This window comes from Haemorhous mexicanus, chromosome 13, assembly GCF_027477595.1.
Source record: "Haemorhous mexicanus isolate bHaeMex1 chromosome 13, bHaeMex1.pri, whole genome shotgun sequence".
NCBI lineage: Eukaryota > Metazoa > Chordata > Aves > Passeriformes > Fringillidae > Haemorhous > Haemorhous mexicanus.
Genome location: NC_082353.1, coordinates 12997481 through 13023906, shown reverse-complemented (window position 1 = coordinate 13023906; position 26426 = coordinate 12997481). Strand labels below are relative to the sequence as shown.

Genomic DNA, 26426 nt, shown 5'->3' with positions numbered 1-26426 from the left:
ATGTAGTCTTTTGCCATCCATTTAGACAGAAGCTGCATGTCATTGTAGGTAAAAATGTTTAGAAAGGTAGAGAACAGAACCAATAGTTAGCTAGTTTTCTATCTCAGCCCAGAGTGGGGGGCAGTGGGAGGAAGGAACAAAATAGAGTCCTTTGGTGCTTACTCTCCAAAACTATTTAATAAACCTAATTTGGAGATTTTATACATGCTCTCAGGTCCTAGAATGAAATTTTAAGCAAGCCCCAGTTATGACAGAATTGGGTGAACTCACCACTGTGGCATATGTGAATATGCTTTCATTAGGAGTGATAAAAGCTGTACCTGTTTGTCATCAAGTGTATGTTAAATGTCTTTTATTCAGTGCAAAGCAGCATTGAAGGGAAGAAACTAAAACACTAGAAAATGGAAGAGTAGAATAGAGTAATGCTTCAAGGTTAATGCTATGAACAGGTCAAGCGGGGCAGTGTGTAATTCTGGTGTTCCTAAGAAGCCTCCAGAAATATTTACACAAATAATGAAGAATCCAAATTGGAGAATCAAAATGAGAAATCATTTGGAGTGGGGGAAGGCTTTGGTAGGAGGATCATCAGCAGGAATATCTCAAGTAGTGAATAATAATAAACTGTGACATGAACAAATGTACTGATTAGCTCAGAGGAGTCAAACCAAGTCCTTTGGATTATTATGTTTTATGGTTTAAAGCTATATGCTTTAACACCAGTATACTAAAAAGCTTTTGCTGTGTGATGCATAATTAAGCCACATTGTATAAATATGCTTCTATTAGTGCTGAGAGATTTGCCTTGAAAACATCTGTAACTTAAAAACACCAAACTTCATTAGATGCAAATGTACTACATAATCAAATTTTTCAGTGGCAAATACACTGTGACATAAAGCAACCATTAATAAGAGTTAAAAAGAAAATTACTGTTCAGGCTAGTCCTAATTGTTAATTGCAGTTTCTTGATCTTAGTGGCAGTCAGTGGAGAGGCACCATTTTGCAGGGGTGGGTCAGTGGTGCTGGTGTTGGTGATGTCTCTGGGTTTGCCATACATGCTATTTTAAATGTTAGTATTTTGTAGTGCTAACTTCTTCCTACTGTTTTGGGCTACAGAAAAGTAATGCAATGAACAGTTAGGTGAAAATTACTGCTGAAGCAGAGGTGCAAATGCAGAGAATATTCAATAAACTTATCTCGCTGGGTTGAATTTGTCCAATTACCCTAAAGGGGATGTAAGCAGCAAGACAGGGTAAACATTTAAATTCTGCTTAAACTGTTAGCAGAAAACAGTTTTGGACACTATAGCTTAGGCTGATTTTGTATGGTAGCCTATGTGGAAATACTGAACAGGAAATTTGAGTTTCCCTGTTTCTCAGTGAGAACTGGAGAGATCTAACTGGCTTTCCACACATCTTAGGAAGCTTTATCTTATACTTTATGCCTTTAGCAGGCCTGTTTGTAGTTTAACTAGTGTTCAAAACCTGTGCTAGACTATGCACAGACAGTACACTAAGTTTAAATATCTTTTCCTCTTCATGTGCTAGATTTTACAAAACATTAAACTTGCAAGTTGTTTTAAACCCACAACTGTCTTTGTCTTGCTGGCACCTTTTGAGTTCTCCTCATTTTCAAAGTCCGTTTCTTCTTTCCCCTCCTACTTCCCCAAAATCTTGTGTCCCTGTGGCCCTGGACAGCAAGTCTTACTCTGTTGGCTTTTCTCCCTGAAAGGTGACCTGGGGCCCAGTGGTACAATCATGGGGCTGACCATTGCCTCACATTTCTTCTGAGAAATGTTTAATCCACACGTCTCTCCAAGGCAAGCGAGCAAAGCATTAAATTAGTGCGAAGATCTTTGCCAGGGCCGATTTAAGTAAGAGGGACATAGTGTATTATGTGATTGGAATTTAGGCCAAGCAGGCAGGACATGGATGTTAATGCCATTGTGCAGCCAGCTCTGGGAGGAATGGTGTGTGGCAGCAGCATGGGGTTGGGGAATTCAGAATTTACATGCCCATTTGCCTAGAGAGGGTAGTGGCAGAACAAACCTACTCCCAGTGTTTAGTCAGTGCTTGGTTATTTTCCTGGTACTCTTTTAAGAATGATTTTTTTGAATCAAACCTGAATCAAATTCAGGTCATGATTGAAATTTAAGACTCAGGAAAAATCTTTTATTAGGGATCATATTGCACTTTGTGCTGTATGAATCAGTTTTTGTTTGTAATGATTCCCTACAGTTAATACCATTTTTAACATACCCTAGAGAATAAAATCAGTTTAGAGCAGCAGCTTTTTGTTTATGGTCAGTTCCATGTGTTGGAACTCTTCTCAAAACCATGAATACTCTTGTATTTGTTGAAGAAGTTTTAGCACTTCATAATCTGCCCTACATCCCCCTACATTCATGCTGCTCTGCTCTGAGCACGCAGGCTGGGACATGGAGAAGAAGGAACAGGCTGGGACAGGTGGGAGGAGAAAGCTGCTTTCATTGGGCTGCATTGTTACACTGTGATTTTAGGTATTTGTTATGACATATGTGGAGTTCAGACCTAGGGACCCTTTCCCTTTGCTCTCAGCACTGTCCCTGAGAAGAACGTAATGAGGTGCTATAACTTCCTCAAAGAGTTTAAAATTTACATACATTTGAAACCAAAAAAAGCAACTCAGAAGCAAGGAAATATAAATCAATTTAAATAACTTGCCTGAGGTCAAATAGTAATTCAGTGGCAGAGCCCCAAGTGAAGTCCAGGACCTCTGTCTCAAGGCTGGTGCTCTGTCCCAATGTCTGTTTCTTTTCACAAGAATCTGGTTTTCCAGGAAGCTGGAAGAAGCTTTAGGGAAATCACCCTCTGCTTTCCATTTTGGTCATTCTTAAGATACATCTCACTAACTGCTCTGTACAAGTAAGCTTGACCATGAATCACCTGAAATTACTAAGAATGCTGTTAATGTACCAGTATTCCCTTAGAAGTTGACCTGCAGATACAAATCGTGCCTTGCACATGTCACGTTATGCTAGGGATCATTGGATTCTGCTAAAAGACACACAGGTAGTAAAACACTGAAAAATTGCTAATCAGAAATTGTGAACAATTTAAAAAGAGAATGAATATGCTCCCATTAAATATTCATTGAAAAAGCTTGAATAATGAAAACAATGCTTAAAATAAAAGACTGTTACTAGATAATTAATTAAGAAAACAGTAAATTGGTCCTAAATTGTAGTGGATAGTTAGCCCATTTATTAAGAATTATCATCTTCCAGGCAACTGGCAGATAGCTGGTAAATAGGTTTTTCCTGGGAACTTGCTAGAGGGGAGTGCAGCTCTCCACACATCTAAGTTTTAGTCACTTATCATTTTGAAGTCAATTCAGAGCTTCTGGCAGTTTATGTAATCTTAAGCCACTCTTCTCACCTTTGTTGCAGAATTTTCAATCATGCTGAGTCCTTTTTAGTTAACATCACTGCTTGTTTCATTAAGAAGGAAATATAATTTTAGTAACAAGGTGTGCCTTTGGCTTTGAGTTAACATCTTGAGAGAGCAGCTAGGTTTTGTGCCCATCACAGAGCAGATGCTCTTAAAACACTGCTGTTAAGAATCAGTTCAAATAACACCTTTTTGGCCATGACTTCTTGGGCACTTTTTCCCCACCGTTTACCAGACCAGTGATAATCCATGTGTCCTGCCTTGTGTCCCTGAGAGAAGTGCCTGGGGCATCTTGCAGAGCCCAGAGGTGACACTGGGGCCTCCATGTGGTGCTCTCTTGGGAATGGACCAAGTCATCGCTGGTGCCTGACTTTTGTCACACTTGAGAGCTTTTTGCCAGGAGGATCTGGCAGACCATTCTAGGAAACTCCATCCCCCTCTCTGTTTTCCCATCTGGTTCAAGAGCTCAGCAGGAGAAATAAGGTATAGATGGAGAAACCTAAGGATTTAGGAAAGCGTGTGCCTCCTGTCATGCTCTGTTGGACCAGATTCTGGGATCATGTTGGCCTTATCCTGGTCTGATTCCAATTACTGCCGTGCACTTAACATTAGCTCTATGCCAGTATTTAGCTAAATGTAAATTAGGTTCTCCTTAAGCCTTGTGCATTTATCTAGTGAATAGTAAACAGGATTAGCAGAAGACAACTAATAAACCAACAATAATAATATGTTAGCTGTCTTCTCCCTACAGCCATCTTATTTCCTACTGCCTTTCCTATGGGATTACAGGTATTCATCTGGTCAGGTGTTGTCCTGGTATGTTCCTACCGGGATTCTCTCCGAGTTCACTGCAACTTGGTCATGTCTCTGACCTACTACAGTGTATTCCTGAGTTAGCAGAGTGCAAAGAAATTATCTACAGGAGTGAAAAGGCGAGGAGAGGAGAAGTGTTTTGTCCTGGGGGTTTGTTTTGTTTTTTTTAAATAGGTGAGAAAGGACTATGACAAAAATCCTGCGCTAGCTCATGAATGCAACCCAACACCTGAATAACTAAAACCAGATTTTGGCCCAATTACTAGAAAGTAATTCTTCTCCTGTCTTTATGACCTGTACTGCTGTTAATAGGAAGCTTCAACTTAATAAAAAGGAATAAAATTCAGCCCTAGCTCAAAAGTCAGTTGATAAGGGGAAATGTTTTAACTTTAAAAAATACATACCCCACTCACAGAACCTTTGAGACCTGCAAATGTTTTAAAAGAAAAAATAAAACCTGCAGCAGCTGCAATTTGAAAAACAACACTGACGCTAAAAATAAGTAATTTTCCTCGTAAGTACCTCATAGCTTATTTGCAGATAGTTGTACACTCCGAGAAGAAGAAAAAAAATTGTAATAGGCCCTAGGTCAGCTGCATTGATTTAATGCATTACTTAGGCTGCCAGAGCAGAGGTAGAATCTCCTCGCACTGCATTAGGAGCGCCTCAAGCCTCCGTGACTCCTTTTGATCAAATCTCTGTGAAAGATGAGTGTCATGCCCTCTCCAAGCCAGCTGTGAGGGGACTGCCCTGCGACTGGAGGAGCGCGCTGGAGCACAGCACTCCGGGGCAGCGAGGTGAGAGCTGGCTGCAGAGGTGAGAGGCAGACACAACTTCGTACTGTAGGTCTGGAGAACACCAAGGGGGAGGATCTTATTTCACTCCCCTGTGCACAGCCTGAGCATACATCAGACCTTGAGGTGCTCAGAGTCAGACAAGAGTAAAGAGGCGTGTGATGGTTCTGCCTTAGTACTTGTACAGGCAGGAGTGTTTCCAGTACTTCTTTGTACAACTCACTGAGGGAATGGGAAACTGTTTTATAGCTCTGGAAACATAAGCACAGTAAGAATGTCTGAGGTAAGGAAAGTTCTTTGCAGTTCTATATGAATGTATGTTTTTACTGTGCAACTTTTACTTGTGGCTATGCACTGTGGAGATATAAAAAATGTTGCAATGGTGTTGTTTTGGGTAATGAACAATGGAGATGAGAGCTGTAGGGAGCTGTGCTCTCTATTTCTTAATTATGAAAAGATACTGTAAAAGTAGAAAACTAGTTTCTGTAAAAAAAAAATCTCTTTTCTTTCTGCTGTTCACTGTAAACAACTGTGTGACTTTCCTGTTCTACAGTAAGTAATGCAGAATTGCAGGCTGATTATAATAAGCAGAGCCATCACTTGTGTAATTGTTTTCCAATTGAAGTAGTAGCATGTAAATCATAAATACTTGACAATGTTTAATTGTACAAGTCTTCAATATACATTAATAGCAGTAAAATCTGTGATTTGTGACTCAGATGTGTTTTGAGTCAAGTGCTTTAACCAGATACATTATCATTATCATGACGTATAAATGCACTAGAGAGCAGACAACAATGTAATTTCACTGTGAAGTTCTTTAGAAATTACCACTAAAGTGGAGTGTAATGTATGCCCTTTATGTACAGTTTATTTTTGACTATTTAGCATCCAGAATAAGGCAAGCAATTCTTTTCTTAGGATCAGTCTGTTTGTATTTTAGTCGGGGGGGAGCCGGGGGGTGGGGGGGAGAGGAGGTGGGTGGGTTTAAGTATGTGTGTGTGTGTATGGGGGGGGGGTCTAGGTTTTTAAATATACTGTGCCAATTAAGTGTCTGGTATTGTGATGCATTTAACGTATTTATTTGGATTTTTTTCATCACATAGAAAAATAAACATGGTTTAATTGTTAGCTCATACATAATGAGGTTTTGTTAGATGTGTTTCAAGATGCAGCATTTTACTTTCTGGTTTATTAATTGGTCAAATACTTCCAGTTGTCTGTGTAACGAATTCTTGGTTTAAAAATGACGAGAGGGCAGATCACTAACCCAGGGGAGGACTACTGATATACACAGGCTGTGGTTTATCCTTCTGTAAAATCCTACGGATAAAAAGTGACACTTTTTTCCTCTTTCCTTTTCTTTTTTTTTTTTCCTTTTCATTTTTAGATATTTTTCAGTTTGAATAACCTGGGAGCCAGGCAACATTCTGGTATTTTGGGGATGTGGGAGAGAGAAAATAAAATAGACTAGTTTTGTTTTAATTTAAAACAAACCATTGTTTGAAAGGCATTTAACAGTCAATTTTCACATCTGATCTGAAGTTGGATTTTATTGTGCTCATTTAGTTGAGATTGTTGTTCAAGCAATTCATATAAATTTTTGTAATTCATGTAACTACTTGGCTTCTTGAACCTCAGGAGCTGATTGTTTGTCTTATCTTTTGGTGAGCTAACTCTGCGTTATGTTGCAAAACCTTGGGGCATGTTGTGTTTCTTCGTGTTCCTGCAGTCTGCAAGTGAAGTCAGCTTCATTAGTTTCATGATGGCACATCAGTACATGGCTGGTGTTGCCGCTTCCTTCAAGCTACTCCCGGAGCATGATCTGGGCTGCCTTGGTTTGGATAAGCTTGTAAGGATTTGTCAGCCAGATGTGACAAGATTGTCAAGAGGCAAGTAAAGAAGGAGATCTGATATTAATCAGTGCATAGCTTGGAGCCAAACTTTCTCAAATGCAGTGTAGTAACATGTTCTTCTCATTTACTGCTTCTCTTTGTGGCTATAGAACTGCCACTGTCTGAGTTTGACGGTTAAAAGGGATGCCAGCTAATAGTCTTTAATTGTAAGGATACAATTCTAGGTGGGAAAAGATCATATGCTTCTATTTTTAACATCCTTTTGGAAAATAAGTGCAGTTTGTTGTAAGATATGCAAGCGTTATGTTAGAGAAGAGTCTCTGTTACTGTCCTTTAGTTTTAAAACAGTGAAATTGTGGCTCAGCTCTCAGTGCTAGAGGAGTGGGAGGTGGGGGAGTCTCACTCCACTCCAGGTCATGGGGCAAAGTGGGTCCATCATTATTTTAACTGCTAACAACAGTGCGTGTTGGTTTGCTTTGTTGTAGTGATTAGAACAATATACACTGAAGAATATCTTTCTAATTGCCCCTTTTACAGAAAAGGGAAAAATATGGACTTTTGAAGGACGTATTAGATATTGAACTAGGTTATTTACCATTGTATGTATAGTGCTGATAGTGGTTTTTTAATAATCAGTGTAATTGTGCAATTCTGTTTGAATTAAGTGCTAGAATTTTGAGCCGTTTGCAGCTTAATCAGACTTTTAACAATAAGTGAACACCTAAAAAATAACTAATCTTATGGAAAATACATTTTTGTTATACTTATATATTTTAAAGATTTTTGCTTGATTCATTTCTTAAAAGTAGTTATTCTGTTTATTCTTTGAACTACTGAACCATCTGCAGCCTATTCAGAACCCTAAGAATAATGGTAACTGCCAACATATACAAAGATTTGGGAAGAGCTGAATCTTCATAGAAATAGGAAAAATTATTACAAATATTGGGTCACTTCATGGGCTTTTACTTGAACTTCTGCCTCCTAAGTCTAAGGTGAGGTTTGGCCTTTTGATACCAAATGTCTTGACTTACAGCTTCTGTGTCTGTTCGTGATACTGTTAAAAGATCTGTTCCTACATATTGAGCATGTCATTCCATTTCCAATTCAACAAGCCAGTGAATTATTTGGTTTGCAGTAATAAAGACTCCATTACAATGTTGCTAAATACACCTCTGATAAAAATAGAAATGTTCTTGTTTTGGTTTAGATTACAGCTTTTGTTCCAGATACGTGTTGTTAAAAGCATTTTGGGATGATTTGGAATTTAGCAAACATTTTTCATACAGATTTGAGCTGAAGTTTAGGTACGGATCTTGAAATCATTATTCCATTAAATATCCACCAAAATTAAGGGAGAAAAACTGATTTTGCCCTCTGGGTCATCTGTCCTTTCTGGCTTCAGTGGTGCAGTTACTCTCACAGTTTCTATTTGCTGGAAACCAGCAGGTTTTGTCCTAGTCGATGCTACATTTGAAGTTTTAGAGCAAATGTCATTGCCTGTGTTCTTTTTAGTTTTTATTTCTTAGCGTTTTGTTGCTGTCATTTAAAAAAGTCCTAGAGATTGAAATTTCAGTGTTCAGGCTCAAAATATATTGAGGGAATGAGGAAAACTGGAGGTTTTTAACTGACTTTGGTCATTTTAGCATGAAGAACAATATTTCATTCCACACTTTAATACCATTTGAGAATTTAAACAGAGGAAAAAAATATAAAAAATAAAAATGCTACTTTTTTTATTTCAAATTTCAAATATAAAAGATCATCAGTGAAAAAGAGGTATTTTTTTCGTGTGAGAGAAACTGATGTCTGAAAGCCAGGTGAAAATTTCCTCACCTGTGTTCAATAACAAGGAATACTGAGTTTTAAATTGTGAAATTACCAATGGTGCTACACTGTTGCGTAAAATATTGCATAACTGTAGCACCATAGATAATATCGTGTATGTGTACAAATAGTGTTTGGGTTTAAAATTTATGAAATTGCATTAAATGGAATTGTGTAACACTAAATATTTCAGAGAGCTGTTATTTCACTTTTATTCTTTAATCCGTGTCTTCACTCCGTAGCAGGAAAAGGGAAGAGATTTTAAGCATGTATATTTTATGGCTTTGAGACTTAAGCAGCGGTGTGAGGAGCTGAAAAATTTAGGATTGTCTTTAGAACATTAACTCATCCACATTGCACACATGCACCATTTTATAAAATATGTGAAGAGTTAAAGACATATTTTAAGAGCCTTGCAGTTGATATATTCTAATATTCCTCATTTCTCTGATACCTGTGCATTTGTGTTAATAACACTTACTTCTTGCGTAGGGTTGGAGTTAAATATTTAATTCAACTGCAGTTCGTGGCTAGATCTGTAGCTTCAGCATTTAGTGTAGCATGCTTAGCATGTCAGTATGAAAAGCAGTATGTGCACAACTTACTTGTTAGATTAACTAGCACCTAGTGCTTTATTGCATAAAATTTCACACTCTTTCTGTCCAGTGGCTCACCTTTACCCCTAAAGTCTGAAAAGTTTTTCTCATCAATATGCAGCAATCTGTTACTCATTTTTGAAATAAGAGTGATTTTTCCCTTAGATTTATTAAAAAGGGACATTACTTTAAGATCTCGTGATAGATACACTGCTTAATACCAGCAAAATGTTTCTGACCTATGCAGGCTAGGGCAGGTATGTTGTGGAAATTGTAGCATCGCAGTCTGTTTCAGTCAAAAGTAAGTAACAGCTCTAAGACAACGATAACGTGATGTTTTTCCTTCCTCAGTTTGTATTTCTTGTTTTCATTTCCAAACCAAACCATCAAAGAGGCTCTGCCTATGTCCCTGAGGTGGACCAAGCTGTCTGTCAGCACTTACCTGTTGTTAACAAGTGAGATTAATTGCAGCATAAGCCAGTCTATCTACAGCCACGCTGCTGAATGGCAAAATGAAGTTCTACTGTCCAGTGTTTTTTGTTTAGAGTAGCACTCGAGTTGTGTGTGCTCACGCTCACACACACACACACACACGAATTCTTCTCTCTTTATAATTATTTTGACAGTGCCATTAACAAGAGTTGCCCTAAGGGGCCCTGTAGGGTAAGTGACATGCATGAAGAGTGATTTTCATCCCACAAGTTATGCTGTGATTAAAGCTTGGCCTTGCAGCGTGGCTGCCTTTCTCAGAAGCAGCTCCTTGTGCTTCCTCGCCCGCCGCAGTGCCCGGGACTGCCCCGAGCTCCTCTCCCTCTGCCACGAGAGCTGCCACAGGGCCCCAACCAGCTCTGGGTTGTGAGGAGTGTCAGCTCAGTCTCTTGTCTCAGCTCCTCACTCCTAGGACTCTTCTCACATAGAAAAAATGTTTAATGAAGTAGTGACATGGGGATTGTCTTTTAAATTAGCAAGAAAGGTTGATTTGACAGAGTGGTGCCATCCTGTGAAGGTATTGTCTAATTTCACTTCTATCTTGCTGAGCTCATTCGCCCTCCTCAGATTTTTGTCTGTTTTTGAGGACATTTTAGTCAATTATTAAAAGGACAATTAAACATTCTAAACTCAAAGTGCTCAGCTGCCCCCAAAAGAGAGAGATTTGGTCAAATTCTAGGCCAAAAATTGTTTTGTTCAGCCCCACTGAGGGGGAGGGTAATGGAGTAATGCAATTTGCTGCAGGCTCAGGGTTGTAAATATCCTGATTATGTGTCGTCTTAGGCTGTGGATGTTTAAAAGGAGGTCAGGTTTTGGTATCTGACCCCAAATAAACAGTATGGATATATACATAAGGATCCAGATAATTAATGGATTGTATTCCATCGTCTTATCTAGAAAATGTATTCAGCTTGTGGCCTTTGTGTACTTCTAGAATAAAAATCATAACATAATTCTCCCACAGAACAGGGGTAAGTGGGAGTTGAGTGGTAGCTACACCAGCCAAAATTTTCAGTAGAATAGGGTAAGATCAACTTTTAAATCAATGGTTGGCCTCTGAAACAAAAGCTTCTTGTCTGGACTTTTCAAAGGTTCTTGCACCTCTTAAACTTGGTAGGAATAAATGGTTGGTGTGAATAAAAACCAACCAGATTACCAAGGAGCTATTGTCAGATTAGGAGCTGAGATGTGAGTGTAACTTTGTGTTTAGTGGCACTGTAGTAGCAAATTGTGGCCCACCTCCACCTTTCCCATCTGTCTCCTAATCGGTCTCTTAAGCAGCAGACAATAATTTTCCTAAATTATTTTACTAATAAAAGTTTGTAATATGAAGCATCTCAGGCCAGCATTTTTCATGTGTCTGAATGGAGAGGTTGGAGCTATTTGGTCAGCTGTTTTCTCTGTCACATCTGTGTACAACTTTACTTAATTAAAAGCTCAAAATACAGAAGATATCAGATATGTTTTCTGGATATAACAAGCTGCAAAGCTGGTTTGCTTTTTAGGAAAGTTATTTGTTGTTACTTTTGTTTATTAAATAACCATTAACAGCAGCTGTTACTTTATCAAAAACCCCTGTTTCTTACATAAGACTGTGAAAGTAATATGTGCATTCAGTCCAATATAATAAGAAATCTTATAAGGACATTTTTCTTATTTTAATAATTTTGTGTAATTATTTATTTTAAATTTTTCTAAGCTTTAGTATAGAAATAATAGAACTTGCAGCAAGCAAGTGTAGTGGCTTAGGTGGATATGTACTTGAATCGAAATCCCTTTGTTTCAGGGGCTCAGCCTGTGAAAGGCAGGCAGTGTTTCTGTGCTGTGGCAGTGAGGAACTTTCCAGGACCTTAAATACAGGACAGAAGGAACCACCACAATACTGAGCTGAACACGTGCGAGTTGTAGCATGGGCCAAGTCTTTGTGCAGAGTAACTCTCAGCCGGGCCTTGCTGTCAGACCTGTGCACATCAGTGTGCTGCAGTGCACTGCTCTTCCCTTTTCCCATACCCAGTGTGTGTCTTCCCAGCTCTACTTACAGGCAGCACAGGGCATCTATATTCTGTCCATCCTCCAGGCATCTTGTTACCTCTTTGAAGTGAGCATGTCAGGAAGAAGAAAATGGCCCAGAGCCTTTCCTTGAAGATGCTGCAGGGGCCCTGCTAATGGTCTCCACAGACAGATGGGATTTAGAGCCTTTCTAAACTGGGAGTACATTGAAACTTTCAAGGAACAATTAGAGGTACAAGGTGCTTAATTGAACAGATTTAATATCAACATGCATTTCATGCCTAATTGTTGGGTTATGTCTTCAACAAGTACTTCTACCATCTAGAGCAGCCCAGCACGTTTTTTGATTGTATGTGAAACATACTGGAACTAAAATATATGCCAGCAAACTACAGAGAGCTCAACAGTGTTTTGAAAACTGAAGTCTGTCTTCAGGAAGAACAGACACAAGGACTAAATATGTGCTGTAGAGTGGATGGGGGGATACAAATAGATGTGGAATGGATAAAACCCCAGATATTAGTCTGATATGGGTAAGCTGGATTGTGATACTGTGAAAGTAAGATTAACAAAATGTAAATTGAGAACTTGTTTTAAATAATGAGAAAACTGACTGACAGTGTTATTTATCAGCAGAATATATCCCAGGGGAAAGTAGCATAAGTTGCCTGACAAACAATGGACAAAGCTTTGCTCATTGTATTGTGTGGAAAATCATGGCACTGAGAGAGATGCTTATGATAAGGGGTTTTTGATTTGTCTCTGCTTTCAGTTGTGCAAAGGATTCAAACACAAAAGTAATCAAGTGTAACTCAGTGAGGAAAAAGGAACTTATGTAAACTCTGCAAACACAAGAAAACTGGTAGATTATAATAAAAACTGGGAAGAAAAAAATATAGACCAGAAGGGCAACACTTCACACTCATTTATAGTTACTGTTCTCTGTGAAAGGTGCACACTGATTTGGATTTGGCCTTTGAGTTAGCTGTGGCTGTACTTTCAATTTGAGATGGTAAAGTACAATACAGTACAGTATCCCTTTACTTCCCTTGCAAGTGTTTTACAAGAAGCAAGCAAGAAAATACTTCCAAATAGCCAGACATATGTCCTATGTTTAATTTTATTTCTTCCCCCACTTTAAATCATGCCTTTCTCCACAAATGTTACTGTGGAGCTACTATGGGTCTATTCTGCAAATATAGGATTTGTCCCATTTCTTTCCTATAGGATTGGTGCCCACCAGAGCTCATTTCATGGTGGGTTACATATATTCAGTGGGATTACCACTGATGATGATGAGATGGCCATAGGAGATATGGCCTGTTGCTAGAAACCCCAGAGAGAGAGAGAGAGGAATGAAAGCAGTATCTGCTATAGCTCATCTAATGAAAGTTTCTCTGGTGTATTTGTTTCATTTAACTCCTATTTCTTCTTCAAACTTGCATTTTAAACCAATAGAAATTTCTAAGCCATGCCTGCAAAATGTATTCCGGTAACCTGGCATCAATGACACCATTTTGTCGGTAATCCTCATAGCAGAGCAGGGGAGCTCTCAAGTTCTTCATATGATGGCAGTAGCTTGAAAAAAAGGCAGCAGTTTTTAAAGTGGGGAGAAGCTTTGTGCAAAAAGGCAAGGGTTTTTTCTTAAATGCCAGAAGTGAGGGTGCTGTCCTGTGCATTTCTGTTGTAAATAGCACCAGGGTAATGTGGGACTTGCTCTTCCATGTTACTGATGTCTGCACTTGCAGCCCTGGCTGTGTGCAGAGACCCAGAGCAGTTTTGCAGCATGAGCACAGATCTCCACCTCAGTCCTGACAAGGTCTTCAATATTTCCTTGCTTCTTAATTTATTTCCCAAGCCAAAGTGCTGTCAAACCAGAACCCTCTTAACACTGAATGAGATTGGATACCCTTATTGTGCCCTTCTTGTCTTGCTGCTTTTTTTAAAACCTGTTGTATGTTGCAAGTAAACATAGGTCCCAGAAGACTTCCTCAAACTTGCTATGTGAAATGAAGCCTGATTATATACCCAGAATCAGCATGAGTATATCCCATTAGCCTGGGCTTTTCCTTAGCTGTGAGGGCTGTGCGTGGGTTGCAAAGAAACGTTCAGTAACTTTTGAAGCATAATTGAAGCCACATCAATATCTGGCAAAAAAAGGATGTGAGCAGGCGTGGCTTTCAGGCAGCACATGTTAAGATGCAGTGATTAGTAGTCAGATGCTTTTCAGTGACCAGCTTGATGGTTAATGTCTGTCTTGTAATGAGGGATCATTTTTGTTTAAAGTTCAGCATTCAGATTCCCACGGTCATGCTGGTAAAACCAAAGAACATTTTGATCAGTCTTTTCAACTCTATTTCTTAAAAGAGTTAAGAAAGTGAGTCTGGTAATGGACCCTTTGTGAAGGAGAGAGTGACTGGAAAGCAATACCAAGATCCTTGATGATAGCAAAAGATTTAGTTTTTTAGACCATCTGCCTTCTGTTTATAGAAAATGAAATTAAATAATGATTTGAATGAAAGGATTGTACTTTAAAAAAATTCCACTGTAATTTCCTTCTACATTTCCAATCCTTTAATTATAATTTTCAAGCTTTGCATCTGTGCAATACAGAAAGTTATTTCTTTGTTCTGCAGAATGAAATTGTGTGTACATTCCTCTTGTTGGGAAAATAAAGCTTATTAAAAGCCTTGATATAATTACAGTACGTTAGAATAGGCTATTAAGGACAGCAGGATTAACGGGCAAAAGACAAGGGTATTATTTTCATGAAGTATTGCTAAATTTCTTTTCAATAAAGTCTGATATGTGTTAATTTGGGAGATAATCAAGGTGCATATTTTACAAATACCTTTTGAAGTCAAACAGTGAAATTTAAAATTGTTATTCGCTGATTATTTCAGTAGTTAATTTTGCTTTGTTATATATTTCGTGTCTATATATATGATTATAAATGTTGCTAGAAAAGCTTTAGGAGACACAGACTGTGACAAGTACAAATGATGAGAAATGCTAAAAACCTGAAAAATCAGTTGTTTTTTCTTAGGGATTCTTTCAAGTAATTTTTTAAGTCAGCACAGATCCCCCATTCAAGGGTGCACCTTTGATATGTTAGCAGGATGCAAGCTAACTCCTTCTAGTTTCCAGAAGCAATAATGTGACTTGAGAGAGCTGTAGTTCAATATTTAGAATAGAGGGGGAACTCTACTCTCTTTGTAACAGCTGCTTTCATATATGTAAAACAAAATGCCCTCTTTTTACTTGTTCCTGTTTTGGCATGTGCAGTCTTCTACACATACACAGGAAAGCAAAATAAACACATGTACCATATAGAAGAAGGCTCTTACAGAGAGCTATGAAATGCAAAATTTGGTGTGGTGTATCTTTCTTGTTCCAGTACACAAATTAAATAGAAAAAGTTTTAAAGGTCGGTGATTTGTGGAACATATCCAAAGGAAAAGGAATGAAAAAAATTTTGAAATCTCAATTAACTTATCATCGTGACAGCTTTTTTCATTGTGCAGATTTCTGTTACTTCTTGCAGAAAAAGGAAGTACTCTTTTTTGTAATTTTGTCTGAAGGGAATGTAAAAGATGCATTTATGGAATGCACTGCACCTTACTGAACCTAGCAGTGTTGCCTGTGGAAGGGCTTCAGTCTAGGCAAGTCACAGAATATTATGTATGCAGAGAGGCAGAAGACTCAATCCGCATTATTGTTTGATATCTTGTGGTAGAAATGAATCCACAGTCAGCTACACCTTTTCTTCCTCCAACCTTTCCATAAGGAATTTATGGCTTTTTATTGTTATATGGAAGTATTTTAGGATTTAAGTGAAAATGTATCCTCCATTAAAATGAAGCAATACTGCATAGGGTATTGATGTGTAGTTTATGACTTTGTGGGGAGCAAGAGCTTTTCTCAAGAATACAGGATTTTGCAACGGCTCCTTTAAAAGATTAAAGGCAAAGTGATTCAGAGATTTCAAGAGCCCTGTTGCCACTTGTTCCAATTCTTCAAATACAGGCAAACCTCAGCATCAAGTCGCTGCAGTTTGGAGATGTGCATTTAAAGGAACTCCTGGATAAGCCAGATAGTGAGATTTTAAAATCTCACTCCAAATCCATTACTGTGAAGTGCCAGACATCCAAATGTCATGAATATGCTTCTTTATAGTAACCTTTCGAATGCAGTGTCCTCTTCTGCTCGGAGTCAGCCGGAGGCTCTTGGTCTAAAGAAATGCCCATTGCAAATCTCATTGAAATTAACTTTCTGCCATGTGCTTTGGATTTGCATCCATCTTTCATAGCAAGGTTTTGGATCAGGCTTCCTTGTATGTTTTCTGAAGTGCCAGTGTGGGAATGCCACGTTTCCTTTTTTCTTCAAATCTTATCTTACTTTCCTATGGGTATTTTGAGGAGTGGAAGTCCTCATTTTGCATAAAACCTTAGGAGAGGGAACATTAATTTAAAAGCAGAAAAATGCCAACATTTTACAATTGCATGATTTAACTCTTTTTCTTTACTTTTCTAGTGAAGATATTCTGTACATCAATTTCTTTGCTTTCCCTCCCTCAATAAATATTCTGTTTATGCAGGTACTATTCTCAGTGCCAGATCCAAGCAGTGCAGAATCCTGCAAAAGCTTTGCTCTGTAGCAAATCCCTCTGGAGCTTTAACTAGGACCTCCAAGTTGTCTGCCTTCTGCAGCAGATGGGCACATACAGAAGAAATCATATATTCCAGGAAGCAAGTTTGTATCACCCCATTGATTAGGGACATCTGAATACTAATTTGATTTGCATTATAGATGACCTTGGTGAGAGTAAAGTGATGTACAAATTGAACAGTGCAACTGGTGTTCTGTGTGCTCTGTTTTGCTTTCAAAATGTGATTGTTTAGACTTTGAAGAGTAGGAGTACTTTTTGGTGAACTTTGTTACTGAGGAGCATTAGTGAACTCCTTTGTCTTTGATAGAATGCAGATATTCCATGTGAATCCTGAGTGTGTAGGGCATGGCATCTGTGCAGAGCTGATGCATTACTCATTAGAACTTGCTGTATTGCAGTATGGAGTGCCAGCAAAACTGCAAGAGAGGGGGTCTTTCATCTTGTTTTCAAACCTTCCTGAGAAAGTGATCATACATGAGGATGAATACATAATTTATAACAATAATTGTTATGAAGGTGCTTCAGCCTAAATAAATCCACAGAAATGTTGCTATGTATATTGTTAAATATTCTGCTTCCATGTTACTGTAGTGTTTTTGCTGGTGACTTGACTCTTCCAGGCAGAGGTAGCCCTGTATAACTCAGGCTTTGCCTGGATAACTTACATTGCACGTTGATAGGTCTGTGCTGGTGTGTTAATTCTGTCTTCATGTGGATTTTATGGGGGTACTGTGGATGTATAATCTGCACACTCTGAACGGTGCTCATATATTACCTATCATGCTTTCCATTGATCTCCAGGCTATCCGGTGCACTCTCGTGAACTGTAGTTGTCAGTGTTTCAAACCTGGGAAAATAAATCAGCGACAATGTGACCAATGCCGGCATGGATGGGTAGCACATGGTAATATTTGTTTTTACAATCTATAGAAAACTATTTAGGATCCTCATAACTATTACATACTTTTTGTGTCACTCCTTAACCCCCACCCCAATATTAGTTGCATTTAATTTTCTCTTTCTCGGGACTCAAGCTTGTTTACATTTTGTGATTTTTATTTACAGCCCTGAGCAAACTAAGGATTCCAAACCTCTACCCATCAAGCCAAGTAGAAATAGTTCAATCCAATGTTGTCTTTGATATCAGTAGCCTCATGTTGTACGGAACCCAAGCCATTCCTGTGCGCCTTAAAATTCTGCTCGATCGGCTTTTCAGTGTTCTGAAGCAGGAAGAGGTGATACAGATTCTCCATGCTCTGGATTGGACACTGCAGGATTATATACGTGGATATGTGCTACAGGTATTTAGAAGGGCTTTTAAAATAGAAATATGTCAGTTAAGTAGTTTTCTATCTTAATCTTCTCAGTGGTTCACAATGTGTTAACAGTGTGGCACATCTGAAAGCCAGTAATAGACCTGTACCAGCTTAATGGCAGAAAAGAAAGGGTGGATTTCTGGTGATTGGTCTCTTTTTTTAGTTGGACTTAATTGAAATCTTTCTACTTGCTCAAATTTAACAACAAAGGTAAGCAAAAATAAAAATCAAAAGTTACTGGTAGTGTATCAAAGTAAAGCCTTAGAACTTGTTCCAGTATTATTTAAACAGTGAGTTTGCTTTTATACAGCAGAATAATACATCAAGAAATAAACTTACCATTATTTAAAACACCAGGGACAATATTAATCTCTAGTAGTGCTATCGACCTTACTGGAGCTGCAGCCAGAGTGTATTTGGCCCTATGTGCTTACACTGATGTTAGTCCTTGCTGCTATGGAAGTTACCTTTTATGTAAAGTAACATTATGATCTTACATTATGACATGAATCAATATTTAATGGTCTTGATAATCTTGCTTTTTAGTGTTAGGATTAAAAATATGGAATCAATTACCTTGAACCTCTATCACATGAAAAATTTATACTGTTACGTTCTTCATCATCTTAGAAACTCTTACATGCACTGTGAAAAATCTCAGTAGGCCATCAAATACATGTTCTGTGATAAAATATTTATTGTAGTTATTGGGAAAAGTTAGGCATAGCTAGAGTTTGAAAGAACTCCAACACTAGTGTAATTACAGCTGTGCTCTGTGAAAACTGGCAATAGATCAATATAGGTTCATTTGTTCTCTGATCTTAGTTGCTTGGAAGATTATTAAACTTGCAATGAAAGAATACTTGACTTAAATGAGGAGCTAAATCTTGGTCTGATTGCTCCATCTCTCCTGTCTGTGCTTACAGGATACTATCTGTTGTTCAGATAACATGTCTTAATTTTTGTGGAAAAAAATAGTTTATTGGCAAGTATTACTGTCGATTCAGGAAGAAATAATATCATCAATGTGATAATTTTGCAGGAATTATCATAGAATTCACATTAATCTCCTTAAATTGATTTTTTTTTAAAATTTTTTGCTAGAGAATAAACTTTTACTCTCTTAGAAGAATGAGAGATTTGAGGGGAAATGGGATTTTTTGGGTTTAACTAATGTCTAACTCATTTAAATATGTTTGGCTTTAGGATGCTTCAGGAAAGGTGCTGGATCACTGGAGCATAATGACCACTGAAGAAGAACTGGCTACTTTGCAGCAGTTCCTTCGCTTTGGAGAAACTAAGTCCATTGTAGAGTTAATGGCAATTCAAGAGAAAGAAGGGCAGTCGATCATAATACCACCACCAACTGCCAATTTGGATATTAGGGCATTCATTGAGAGCTGCAACCCACACAGTCCTAATTTTTCTGCTGCCTTGGACAAAATGAGTCCCACCAACATTCATCCTTTTGAGAATCTTGTAAATAACATGGCTTTCATGCTGCCGTTTCAGTTTTTCAGTCCGGTGCCTCCACCTTTGATAGGCTCACCACCAGAAAGACATTTGATTGAGCAAGGTCAAGACCATAGCAACGAAACCAAACAAGATCTTCAGATACCATTTTCTGAAAGCAGTTTCTTAACTTCTAGTTCTGCACCATTTCAAGTTGAAAATGAGAGGAGCATAAATGGCCCAGATATCACTAAAACAGAAGATGATGCCCTTTTAAGTGATTCCAGTTCACATAATGCAGCAGCCAAGCTTGAAATGACAGCACTGTCTCCAGAAAACAAAATTAAATCTGTTGAAAAAAATGCTGGGCCAAGGAAAGGGCGTGTCTTCTGCACTGCATGCGAAAAAACATTTTATGATAAAGGTACTTTGAAAATACATTACAATGCTGTTCATCTGAAGATAAAGCACAAATGCACCATCGAGGGCTGCAATATGGTGTTTAGCTCTTTGCGTAGTCGAAATCGTCATAGTGCAAATCCTAACCCCAGACTCCATATGCCAATGAACAGAAACAACAGGGATAAGGATCTAAGAAATGGTTTGACCATTGCTGGAGCTGGAGATAGTAAAAGGACAGAATTCACAATTTTAACTCCGGATAGCAGAACTATTTCCAGCTATGCCAGCTCTTGTACAGATTCAAAAGGCCAGGCTGGATTTTCCAGTATTGGACATAATGGTGTCCTCTTTCCAAACCTGAAGACAGTACAGCCTGTTCTTCCTTTTTACCGTAGTCCAGTCACACCAGCCGAGCTTGCCAATACTCCAGGTACTCTTCCTTCTCTGCCTCTTGTTTCTTCCTCCATACCAGAGCAGCTTGTTTCCAATGAATTGCCATTTGACATGCTCCCCAAGAAGAAGTCTCGTAAGTCCAGTATGCCCATTAAGATAGAGAAAGAAGCTGTTGAGACACCCAATGAAAGTAGCGATGTGGCCAGCTCTGAAGATGATTCACGCCTGCAGGGGGTAAGCGATGGAGAGCTTGAGACCTGTGAGCATAAGATAGAGAAGCGGGTGACCGACAGGGTGGAAAAGCACCCCCATTCAGGTAATTCATGGAAATCTCTCTCTGGGGTAGAGGGCCCAAAGTATTTTGAATCTGTCTTTGCACCAAATAACAAATACATCGAGGATATCTCTGAGAATGAATTGCAACACTGTGAGAAAGAGGTTAAACCAGAAGAAAACCAGCCATTAAAAATAGTTTCCCATGAGAGTATATATGAAGATCCAAAACACCACCACAGTGATGTTATAAAACCAGTGACTGAACCCCCCATGTATATTAAAGAGCAGTCAAAGCACAGGATTCCTAAAAATGACTGCCCTGAATTGCAACACCACTTGCTGACCGGGGGCTTTTTCAGCACTTTGTCAAACAGGGGTGCTGCCATTCCTTGTTTTGAAGACTCTAAAGATATGGATCATGTCAGTCAACATGCACTAGGGATTCAGAAGGAAGAAAGCCGCTTTCATTGTGACATCTGTAAGAAGACTTTTAAAAACCCTTACAGTGTAAAAATGCATTTCAAAAATGTACATCTCAAAGAAATGCATATTTGCACAGTTGAGGGCTGTAATGCTGCTTTCCCTTCTCGTAGAAGTCGAGACAGGTAAGAAAATTATAAACAAAATTGTATTTATTTTGCCATCACAATGGAGCCTAATTTGAAATTAAAATGAGTGTTTGAGGAATGGAGCCTACAAATATTTTCTGTGTATCCTCGTATAACAGGTATGATAACTTATCAGAACATTCTTGAAATGAAAATCCATTGAAAGAAATATTTCCTTTCCACAAGGCTACAAGGTATTAAATAAAGCCATGAAAATTTCATAACTGATAAAGAGTGCAGTAGTTGAAAGAATACTTTAGTACATAAAGGGAAAGCCATAACAGTATGAATTCAGCAATTTTCCAGTAGATGCATGTGTGGACTTACATGTTTAATATGTACTTTCATGTATTTTCTAATGTATACAGTGTTTTTTTAAAGAAAAAGCAATGAGATTAATTTAGGAAATCTTCACTTGCCCTTATCCTTTCTTTACTCAAGGATTTGGAACAGACTGGTGAGAAAAAGCCCATAAGAAAAGCAAGATTAGTCTTTGTCAGCCCAAAATTAACCTTATGCAGTGGTAGTCAAACTAACACTATCTGGTGTTTATCCACATCAGTAGTGCTTTTCTGTGAGATTAAATACTAATTTCTAAACTAAAGCATGAGCCTGGTTCAGTTTAATGTTAATTTCAGTACTGTATTGCTGTAATTATTTTATTTCAGCCTATTATGCACATAAACTGAGCAACAAGTGCCAAAGCTTTGTTGTTGACCACCAGTAATGTGTCTGAAGCAGTCAGTGATAGGTAACCAACCTATTGAAGTGCAGCAAAGTGTTACACGTTTTCCAAGTGTGCAGCAGTGTTCAGAGCAGCTTTTGGCTGCAGGAAGCATGCCTGGATAGTTGTTCAGAGTGACACGAGGTTTAGATTGTCTGTAATCTGCTAGGAGTGCTGGAGCCAGCTGATGCAATCCAGAGAGAGGATGAGCTGGTCTCTGAGGACTGGCCGCTGCATCTGAGATGCACAGATTCATCTGCTGCTGGCAGGGCTTCATACCCTGCTGCCTGCATCTTTCCAGATGTGAATTCCTCTCCACTGGAATTGTGATATGGGCCACAGGAAAGAAGGCCAGCAGTAAGATTTGCATTCACATGCCACAAATTCCTTCCCACACCAATATGTTGAGATAAGTTTTCACATAGGTGCTTTTGGAAGATGGGTTAAAGAAAAAAAAGGGTGAGCTCAGAAGTCATTTCACAAGCTTTGTACAAAAGAATAGTTATTTGGAACAACTTTGCAGAAGTTTCTAGACTTTAACATAGAGTAGTGTGACTACAAGTGCTAAATATTTCTGTGCCTTTTTGAATAATTCATGGTTCTGTTCAAACCATGATGGCAAGGAGAAAGACAAATGTTTTACCAGTACTCCAATAATACCTTCAGCCTGCTAGACAGTGCCTGTAAGTTCCCAGTGAGCTGATTAATAATATTCAGTGAGGAACAGTGATTTTGGTGGTTTTAAACTGAACCCAGAGGTGCCCATTTGAAAACTGCAAGTTCCATATATTTCAGTCTTCCTTTTTCAAGGAAACTCCTGTCAAGAAAAGGCTCTGTACTGATAAGTACAGTTTCATCCTGGATATGGTTAGAGTACATGGGATCATCAACATATTTTGCAAACTCAGGTGTCAATCCTTTCCTGCTTTGTCCATTGGGAAACAGTCTTGTTTCTTACCCACCTCAGTCCATTCTCCGATCTCAGTTCAGTTTACAGGTTTTTAGTCTGCCTCCACCTCTTTTAGGCTTAGCACTGGATCTAGCAGAGCAGACAGCTACCCCCAAAGCAAGCAAGACTCTGAAACATTGACTGCTGTAGAGTTATTACATAGAATCTGATCTATGCCAGTGCAAGCAAGTTCAGAAACCCAGTCACATGTGTAAATTGTCCATGTGCACTCCGTGTGGTAGTTGGTCAAATCTGAAGTATACAATTCATGCATGCTACTAAATATTGGTTTTCCATTTTTTGTTTATAATCATTATGAAACAACTGCTAAGTGAGGTGAAACACCTTCTTGCTAAGCTTGTCTTTGTTCTTCTAGACATAGTTCAAACCTAAATCTTCATCATAAACTTCTGACTAAAGATACACTGGAATTCAACAACCATTTCAATGCAACATACCTCTTGAAAGACATGGCTAAGGAGTTTTGCCAAGATGTCTCTTTAAAACAACACGTTGGACGTACTTCTGTAATCTTCAAAGGAGTGAACAGAGCAGGCAGCTACATTTTTCCAATGAGCAAAATTGCAGAACCCTGTTCTGAGAGTTATGGATACGATCCATTAAATGATGGAGCTGTTCTGGATCTAAGCACTACTTCCAGCGTTAAATCTGAGAGCAGTGCTCATTCTTCTTGGGATTCTGACGGAGGAAGTGAGATATGCACCATGCCCTTGGATGATAGTGATGAAAGCTGTGAAGGACCCAGCCTAATGCCCAATGATGAACTCTACCAAGACTGTTCTCTAATTGAGAAAGCTAATCAAAACTTTATAAACTTACCTTCCAGTTTGCCAATAACTTGTCATATATGTCAAAAAACATACAGTAATAAAGGAACTTTCAGGGCTCATTACAAAACTGTGCATCTCCGCCAGCTCCACAAATGCAAAATCCCAGGTTGCAACACAATGTTTTCATCTGTTCGCAGTCGGAACAGGCACAGTCAAAACCCCAATCTGCACAAAAGTCTGGCTGGGTCACCAACTAGCTTACAGTAAGATCAGACTGATCTTAATTTATTTCTGCTAAGAATTAATCATTTCAATTAAGGAATGTGTTAACATTAGTTTTATTTAAGCTCATTTGACTTCTAGCTCACTCAACAACCACAGTCAAATTCTTCTCTCCTGTGTGTGCTCTCCAGCAGTTTCAGTTAGCAAAGCTTGGTGCTCTAGTTTTTGTGCAATTGTTTGATGTTGAACAGCTAAAACTTGAGTAAGGAAAAGAAGACATCTTAGAAATGGGGGTAATAGGGAGACATTAATTAAAGTGTTTCTGATACCTGTGAAGTATTACTTGCCACAATAGGAGCTTCAAATGAGAACCATCATTGCTTGTGTTTACATGTTTAATGGATTGTTGTGTTGTGTAAGAAATGAGTAATGATTGGGGTGAGTTTCCTCTGGTTGGGTTGAGAATTTTGAGGCTACCATTTCATTCCTGAGACCTTAGTCTGAAGCTGACTTGCAGTGTTAGTGCAACAGAATATATGTACTTAACTATATCCCAAAATCCAAAGGAGAAAATACAAATTTGGGGAAACTGCATAAAGTCCAAATAATCTGAAATTCCTGCAGTCCTTACTCTTTGAGTTTGCATTTCACTTCAGTAAAGATTATAGTATTTTGGATTTCTTAGAATTTAACACCACTTGCTTTGCAGGAAAAGTGGCTGCTTAACTTGTTGGCAGAATAGCCTGAATAAATCTGAGTCATTCTGATAAATTGTAATGGTAGAAAGAATGAATAGGTTAAGCTAAAATTTCTAAACTGTTGCAAATGCATCCATAAAATAAGGGGGAAAGTAAGCCCTTTAATTTAAAATGCACTTTTTGAGTTCTACTTTCAGAAAGAGAAGTTTTGTTAAAAATAGGAGAAGAGAAAAAAAAAAAAAAAAAGGAAAAAATCCCCAACCAAATATCAAAACTGCTTAGGAGTTTGAGGGTGCAATTCTAAGCCTCTGAGAGAAAATGATAAAATGGATGCAGTAGATAGATACATCTTTTATGATGCAGCAGTTATTTTCTCTTACCAGTGGGGAATAACATGTGTTGATCTTTGTAACAATAGAAGAATGCTTATCCTCATTCACGCCTCTTTTTTTTTATAAGAACTTTGTTCAATATCTGTTAAAATGTTTCATATCTTTGAGGTTGCCCCTGTAATTAACAGTATTCTGCATTACGTTCTATGCACTTAAGAAGACTGCCCTTTCATTGTATTTAAAAACACTTTAATATTTAATTTGTCATCACATCATACAAATGCTGTGTGTGTACTTGTGGTGTGTCCTTTTTCAATCATTTGCAAAGAGGAAAAGAAATAAGAAAGCAAGTCTTACAGTACCTTTTTTTACTTTATTCCACCAGTGGAAATCTGTTGATCAGTTCTAGTATGCAAGCATGACATTGACAGCACAATCTGTACATATTATACCAAAGTGCTTACAGTATTTGTGGTTTCTAGAACTAGCCTAGTTTTCCAGTATAACTGGATCTTAGTCTTTATTCATTTTTGTGACTGAATAAAAATAGACTGAAATTCAGGATTTCATATGTATGTAGAAAGAATAGTACAATGCTATTGCCATATGTCTTGATGTTTAACTTATTCTAAAAAATACTATGGTATTGTAACCATTTCATATTGTATAAAAGAAACAAATGTGGACTGATTATTTCACCAATTCTTTTGAAAACTGGTTTGTGTGTGAGTATGGGTTATGCAAGGAAAAAACATGACACAGTTGTAAATGTTTGTGCTCACTAGAAATGGTTTCCATGCGTTGTGTAAAGTAATCTTCTATTTTTTTAATTTACTGTAGGTTTATGTGATATTTAAAATAATTCACTTGTGCTTGAAGCCGTCAGGAAAAAAAATATTAGCCTGCGGAAAGTTGTGCCATTGCTTTGAGGTTTTGTGCTCTGGGGGGAATCGGTGTTTTGGTTTTTTTGGGGGCGAGTAGAGTGGTGTTTGTTTTGTTGAGGTTTTTCATTGTTGTTTTCTTTGGATTTTTAGTAGAAACTCATATCAGTGGGGGTCATAGTTTGAAAGCTAAGGGCACAATCACAGGAGACACAATTGCTCCCAGCCTTTTGATAGTATAAATCAATTATTTGTTATCCAGCTATTTCAAGCTTTTTTTTTTTTCTAATACATATATATATATAAACTTCTTTGTTTAATCATTAACTGGTTTTTTGAAAAAAAATGTGATGTAAACTAATGTAATGCCCATTTATTTAGTTTTCACTGTGTCAAAAAAAAAGAAACACGTTTGTATACCCTAATAATTTTGTATGTGTTAATAAAAACCAATAATAATGCCTCTGGTTGATTCAGAAAAGTAGGCTTTTTTGCTTGAAAATACTGCTATTCTTAATTTTTATTTAAAAAAACCCAACAATTTCTGAGAACACATTCTGTCTGTAGAGAGCACTGGTTTGACAATGGTACTAATTTATTCCATAATAAGGAAGTATCATTATATTAATGAGCCATTAGAAGTAATGTAATAAATGTTGTCAGATATTTTATTGATTTTTTTTTTTCTTTGTGCAGTAGGCAAGGGTAGAGGTTCGTTTAAAAGCTGTCAGCTAAACAGAAGGTAAATATCTCATCATTGAGAACTACACTGAAAGATATTTTGTGCTCTCTTTATTCTATATACTTTGGAAGGGCTTGGTGGGTTTTTTTTTGTTATTTCTCCAAAATCTGGACAGGATGGGAGATTTCTCAGAATAGGCTAACCTTTAGTACCCCTAG

General features: G+C 38.0%; 1 protein-coding gene across 2 annotated transcripts; it reads left to right on the top strand.

Annotated features, from left to right (window-relative positions):
- The first annotated feature begins 5077 nt into the window (after positions 1 to 5077).
- On the top strand, positions 5078 to 25987 carry BNC1 (basonuclin zinc finger protein 1). 2 transcript variants are annotated; one of them, XM_059858469.1, is made up of 5 exons: positions 5078 to 5318; positions 17284 to 17386; positions 17548 to 17783; positions 19005 to 20926; positions 22979 to 25987. In XM_059858469.1, the coding sequence occupies exons 1-5, from the start codon at positions 5310 to 5312 to the stop codon at positions 23658 to 23660; spliced, it is 2952 nt and encodes a 983-aa protein (XP_059714452.1). In that variant the 5' UTR covers positions 5078 to 5309; the 3' UTR covers positions 23661 to 25987. The 2 variants fall into 2 exon arrangements, with proteins under 2 accessions (XP_059714452.1, XP_059714453.1); XM_059858470.1 differs by lacking the exon at positions 17284 to 17386.
- Positions 25988 to 26426: the final 439 nt, after the last annotated feature.

Bases quoted from the DNA above. Each gene is read 5' to 3' on its own strand.
- BNC1 (XM_059858469.1), top strand. The intron at 17,784-19,004 runs GTATTTAGAAGG...GTTTGGCTTTAG, and splicing joins TACGTGGATATGTGCTACAG to GATGCTTCAGGAAAGGTGCT. The intron at 20,927-22,978 runs GTAAGAAAATTA...TTGTTCTTCTAG, and splicing joins TCTCGTAGAAGTCGAGACAG to ACATAGTTCAAACCTAAATC.